Here is a 6,289-nt window from a genome sequence, read left to right as displayed (position 1 = left end):
AACCTCCTGGAAGAGACACTGAGGGGCTGGAGCGTGTGCAGGGAAGGGAAGGGAGCTGGGAAGGGGCTGGAGCAGCAGGAGGGGCTGAGGGAGCTGGGGGGGCTCAGCCTGGAGAAAAGGAGGCTCAGGGGGGACCTTCTGGCTCTGCAAGTCCCTACCAGGAGGGGGGAGCCGGGGGGGGTCGGGCTCTTCTGCCACATCCCAAGTGAAAGGACAAAACCAAATGGCCTTAAACTGCCCCAGGGCAGGTTTAGATCAGAGATCAGAAGCAATTTTTCCCTGCAGGAGTGGTCAGGCCTCACAATAAGTGTCCTAGGGAGGTGGTGGACTCACCATCTCAGGGAGCGCTCCAGAGGTGTCCGGTGTGGCCCTTGGGGACAGGGATTAGGGGTGATCCTTAAGGGATTGCCAGCCTCGGTGATTCTGTGTTTCTGTGCCCTGCTCTGCCATCTGAGAGGGGCAGTTACAAAGAACCCCTTCTGCCCTTGGCTCAGTACTCTGCTCAGTTTTGTTGCCTGGAGTTTATTTTGCTGCCCTCCTGTTCCCTGTCCCTGGAGCTGCCACCACCACAAGGGTGACCCTCTACCCACTCCTGTTTTAAAAGGCAAGTTCACCTTTCTGATGAAGACTTAATCCAAAGTGACTCGAGAGCTATTTAGGATTTAAAAGCCTTCTGGGAGGAGAGTGATGTTGATTGAGCCTGGACACTCAGAATAAAACTCACGTGCTGAGAGTGAGCACTTGAGTGGCAGCTCATTCCCCTTCCCTGGGTCAGGGAATTCCTTCTAAGCACATTTCCTGCTAAAAAATAATCAAAGCACTGCCAGCAACGATGAGGATTCTGTATTTCTAACCTAAGGTACCTCAGGAGAAGGAGTTGTTGGTCTGTTTATAAAAGGCAGTGGTGCCAACATTCCCTCCTGCTGGTTTTAGGTGGGTTTGGGCTGTTTTTTAGGGGGGAAAAAAGAAATCTACTGCCATTAAAATTTCTTCTGTTTCACTGCCAAAAATGCCAAAGAGACTAAGGTTGTTTACACTGTAAATGTGTAATATTTACAAATTGATTAATTTAGAGAGTAGATAACAGACACTCCCTCACTGCGTGTGTTACTTGGCTGAGTGACAACTCAGGGTTAATCTGAACGGCAAAGAAGGGATTATAAATCCCTTTTAAATAAGGGATATTTACCTAAACTGCATTATCCAGTTTAATCTTTCTGTCCCAGCCAGCACACGAAATAAAACTTCTAGAGCCTTAAGCCAATAAGACTTTAACTTCCTTTGGGAGTGGATTTAGCAAATGCAACTCCGATTTAAAGGTGTCAAACTAAAACATAACAAGAATTTTTGACTTTTTCTGCTGCTCTTGGTCACTTTTTTTTTTTCCTTTTTTAGGAGCACTTGTTGCAATGTCCTATACAGTAGTTTTTTTAATTATTCCAAATTTAGGGTAGTGTTATTATTACATTATTAATTACATTAATTATTACAAAGCAGGACTGACCCTTGAAAATCAGGTGCAGTTGCCAGCACACACTCCTAACCTACACTTTCTTCTTAAGCCTCTTTATTTTAGATATTTAGGCATTTTTATTATTTATTTTTTTAGCTATTTAGGCATTTGATATTAAATATTAGATTTGGAATTAGGTGTTGGATTTTCAGTTATTTAGGCATTTGATGTTAGATTTGGCATTAGATTTTTAGATATTTAGGCATTTGATGTTAGATATTAAATTTGGGATTAGATATTGGATTTTTAGATATTTAGGCATTTGAACTCCCTCAGTTTGCTGATTTTTTTTTTTTTCCCAGCTGCTGTCCCTCCAAATGGGAGCAAAGCCACTGTGATAAATAAAATATGTGCTGGGAAATCTGCTTGTTTTCCTAATGGACACAGACATGGAGATTGTTTTGGGCACATGAACTGCAAATTGATGTAGAAGTTACTGCAGGTGCCTCATTCCAGTGACTGAAGTGCAGTGTAGAACTTGTTCTCTGCCTTTCCATGCCATTAAAATCCCTGGATTCTTTCTCCCTTCCCTTGCAGGCCCACAGGTGGTTGGGGATCTGTTCCTCGAGGTTCTCAGAGCCTTTTATTCCTACTGCAAAGATGCCCTGGGTTCTGACCTCAAACTCAGCTACAATCAAAGTGGCAACACCCTGGCCAGGTAACAGTGGCGACTTTTCCACCCTGAGCTGAAAATGGGTGGTTGATATTAAGCCAAAGTTACTAAAATCAAGCAGTTTAGGGAAGGTTTGGGGTGGAACAAAGTGACCTTCTGGGGGGTAGATGAGATTTTTGTCTGGCTTCCCCTTTTTTCCCCCACAATGAGTGGATTTCTCTTGCATTAGCAGAGAAATAAAAAGAAGTTCACTGCTTGTGGTGGGGGTTGAGTGACCACAGTGACATCAGCCAAGAATCAGGGTGGGTGGTGACACAACTCTGCCTGCTGACTTCCACAGCTGGATTTCCATCATCAGGGGAGAAAAAAATGCTCCAACTCCAGCTATTTCAGGCTGATTTAGTGGGGTTTTTTTTATGATGTGTCTGCTCTTGGAATCCTCACTGACACCTGCTCTTCCTTTCCCTTTCCAACAGCGCAATCAAAGAGAACAAAAACGCCTCTGAGATTGTCAAAACAGTCAATCTGCTGATCACGTCCTTGAGCACGGATTTCCTCTGGGATTACATGACCAGATGTTTTGAAGATTGTTTCAGGTGTTTGTGTTTTCCAGCAGTAGTGTCCTCCTTTTAAAAAAATGCCATTCCAGAGCTGTCTGTTTAAGATTAATAATGAAGCTTTTAAATTCTGGAAGGGATGTAACACGTGCTAGAACCAGCCAGATGTATAAGATAATTCAAGAATGCAAACAGGTGAACAATTAGATGGAAATTATCAACCTGAGAACAAAAGAAATTACTCTCAAAAGGATGAAAAAGGATTGGGAGGGAAGGTGCAAAGGCCTTTATTGAAGAAAAATAAAGATCCTAAATGATCTTTTAAGGTCCCTTCCAAGCCTAACCATTCTGGGATTCTCTGTTATCTCTTTTTAACCCTTTTAAACTCTAAAGAAAGATTATGCTTTCAGTAATAAGATTATGAATAGAGATTTAACCTGAAAACTGGCAGCACTTTAACACTCCACGTGCAGCTGAGGTGGTTCTGACAGGGTGGTTTATCCTGCTGTGTCACAATTCCTTTCTCTCCAGAAAGCTTCTCAGTGTTTTGTGCTGGTTTTTAATGACTGTGACTAGAAAAGCTTCCATAACAATGTGCCTTCCCTTTCACTGCAGAAACAAATCCTCAGGGATGAGATATCCCCTGGAAAATGTCAGCACTCCCCCTACAATCTCAGAGCTCTGCACACTGCTGGTGTTTCTGCTCGATGTCATCCCTCTGGTGAGGCCCCCCTGACTTTCTCCAGCGGTGATAAGTGAAGGATAAGAGGTGACAACTGTTTTCAACTTTTGCTTTTGGTTTGTTTTAGGAGCTCTACTCTGAAGTGCAGACTCAGTACCTGCCCCAGATGCTCAGCTACATGGTGCAGTCTCTCCTGGAAAACATGGAATTATTGAGTTTGCCAGAACTCACTCAGGCCTTAAAGACCTGTTTTAAGGTGCTCAGCAAGGTGCAAATGCCCCCTTCCTACCTGGACATCGAGACAGGGAGTGGAGATGGGGTAGGTGTTTTGTTTAAACAGGTGTTTAAAACACTGACATAACTTCTTTAAAATGCAAATTCTCTGAACTTAAACCTAGATAATAATAACAACTGTTCCTCCAGTGCCTGAAGGGAGCCTACAGGAAAGATGGAGAGTGTTTCCCAAGGGCATTGAATGACAGGAAAAGGGGCAATGGATTCCAATTGAAGGATGGGTTTAGATTAGATTTTAGGAAGAGGGTGAGGAGGCCCTGGGATGGAATTCCCAGAGAAGCTGTGGCTGCCCCTGGATCCCTGGAAGTGTAGCTAAAAATTGGAGTGGCCAAATCAAGCCCAGGCTTCACAGCTGGTTAGATCTGCAGGGCTCTCAATTAACATTTCAGTTGAACACAATGGGGGTATTGTTTGTGTGCAAGAGCCCATGATGAGGACTGAGGGGTAAATGGCATCAAGCAACCACACAAGCACGGCCTGCCAGAGTTTTCCAGCAGAACAAATGCCTGCCTTGGGCTGGAAATAATCCAGGGGTTTGCAGCATTGTTCTGGTGGTACATTGATTTTAAGGAAATAATTCCTTTGCTGAGTGCTTGCAGCTACAGATCCATTGGTGGTTGCCGAGTCCAGGCACGAGGTTTGTGCAAACGGCTGTTGGGTTTTAAAGGCAGTTAAATGGCGCTGCTGACAAATAACTGCGACCCTGTGGTTTTGTAAAAGTAGCTGGAAATTGCAGATTTCAGAGAGCACATTTTTCTGTCGCTGCCATTCCCCGGCTTAACATTCTGTTGGCAGTGCCACACAATAACCACATGGACATTCCTGTTTCCAGAGCCCAGTGCCAAAGGAAGATGTGGACATAACCTTGGAGCCCAAATCAGTGCTGCAGGAGGAGGAGGAGGAGGCTCCATTCCAGCCCCTCAAATCAGAGGACAGCGGGATCGGCCTGAGCGCTTCCTCCCCGGAGCTCTCCCAGCACCTGGGGGTGCCCACGGTGACCCTGGAGAGGGATGACGTCTGGAAGAAAGGGGGGAGCATCCAGAAGGCTCTGTTCTGCATCCAGGAGCTGGTTGCCAAGTTTTCCAGCAAATACATTTTCGGGGTGCAGCTCCACGAGACGAGTAACGAGGGCGTGGTGGCGGCGGCGGCGACGAATCCCGGTGGGAAGGAGAGGAAGGAGAATGGGTACAGGTTCCCTGAGAGTGGCAGCAAGAAAAAGAGCCCCTGGGATGGCAAGCAGATCACTGTGCCTCAGGTGAAACAAATGCTCTCAGAGCTGTTCTCAGCCAGGGGCTCTCCCTTCAGGAACAAGAGCTCCGACCCTCTGCTCCCCGCCCACGACTCCGGGAATAAGAAGGAAAAAGAGGAAGAAGAGTGGGATTTGGAACAAGTGATGCTGGTCTTGGGACCCCTGAAAGGTGACTGCAAGGAAGCTTTCTCTGCAGCTTGTCACCTCCTGCTGGATTGCACCACATTCCCGGTCTACCTGTCGGAGGAGGAGATGGAACAGTTGTATCTGTCTCTGTTTGAGGCTCCTGGTAAGAGGAGATTCCTTTCCTGAGCAACTTGAGCCTTTGAGGATGGAAATAGCAGTGGAAAAGGCTTTTTTTTTTAAAAAAAGCTTAGGGATTTTGCAAAGCCAATTGACCAGGGCCAGTAAGAAAACCTTTTGACAGGGCTGAAGTTCCCTGTGAATTAAAGATTCCAAATTCAAAGGAGTCCAGTGTAACATGTAGGAATAATCTTGTATAACTGGAGGGCCTGTTTGTCCTTGGAATTCCAGCCCATTCCTTAGCTTTAGTTATTGGCCTGAAGGCCAGCTGACAGATAGGTTTGTAGGGAATAGGAGAGGGGATAGAAACTGGAAAACTGGGTTCTCTTCCTCACCCCGCTCCCCATTTCTGCTGTCTTCCTCAGCCAAGTGGTGATATTCCCATCATCTCCACGGGTCAGCTGTTCTGCTTGGCATTATTCCCTCAGGAGAGGCACAGATGGCTTGTCTGGATGTCAGCCATCCCAGTTCCCTGTGTGCTTGGTGGGTTCTGGAATGATCCAGCTCCACGCTGCTGGGAAAACAGCCCTGGATCAGCAGCCCTCTGGAGTTGGCTGTGCCAGTGACAGCTGGAAAACAGCAGCTCTGACCGCTGGTTACCGGGTTACTGGGGTCCTGCAAGACCTTCCTGATGGGAAAAGTAGGGAAAACATGGAGAGGTTGTGGGTTCCCCATCCCTGGAAGTGTCCAAGGCCAGGTTGGATGGGGCTTGGAGCAACCTGGGCTGGTGGAAGGTGTCCCTGCCCATAGCAGGGGGTTGGATTAGATGAGCAATAAAGTCCCTCCCAACCCAAACTCTGATTCTATGAAACACTGACAAGGTCAGCATGATTTAGGATTTAGGATTTAGGAAGTCATTTCTGTCTCTCGGTCCTGTGACCTTGACCGCAGAATTTTTGGGAATGTGACCCCCCCAACCTTTTCTCTCCCTTCCCTTCCGAGGAGGTGGTGATGCCAGCTTCCCGCTGTGGCTGAGGTCCCTGATGACCATCTGCTGCTGTGTGAGCGACTGCTACGTGCAGAACGTGTCCATCTTCACCCTGCTGGAGGTCATCAACCACTCCCAGTCCCTGGCCCT

The 6,289-nt window shown here is 46.7% G+C and overlaps 1 protein-coding gene across 3 annotated transcripts in view; it reads left to right on the top strand.

Moving 5' to 3' along the window:
- The window catches only part of DOP1B (DOP1 leucine zipper like protein B), a 57,897-nt gene that overhangs the window by 13,859 nt on the left and 37,749 nt on the right, over positions 1 to 6,289 (top strand). For 2 of the 3 annotated variants that reach the window (XM_027908599.1, XM_027908600.1), the window contains exons 10-14: positions 2,051 to 2,171; positions 2,603 to 2,722; positions 3,299 to 3,404; positions 3,493 to 3,684; positions 4,492 to 4,613. In XM_027908599.1, coding sequence (XP_027764400.1) covers positions 2,051 to 2,171; positions 2,603 to 2,722; positions 3,299 to 3,404; positions 3,493 to 3,684; positions 4,492 to 4,613 — 661 coding nt within the window. Of the gene's footprint in view, positions 1 to 2,050; positions 2,172 to 2,602; positions 2,723 to 3,298; positions 3,405 to 3,492; positions 3,685 to 4,491; positions 5,198 to 6,289 lie in introns of all 3 variants that reach the window. The other variant, XM_027908601.1, reaches the window with a different exon arrangement.

Source organism: Empidonax traillii, unplaced genomic scaffold (assembly GCF_003031625.1).
Source record: "Empidonax traillii isolate 1590-97213 ecotype Southwest subspecies unplaced genomic scaffold, ASM303162v1 scaffold1767:size76612, whole genome shotgun sequence".
Lineage (NCBI taxonomy): Eukaryota > Metazoa > Chordata > Aves > Passeriformes > Tyrannidae > Empidonax > Empidonax traillii.
This window is presented reverse-complemented; position numbering and strand designations above follow the sequence as displayed.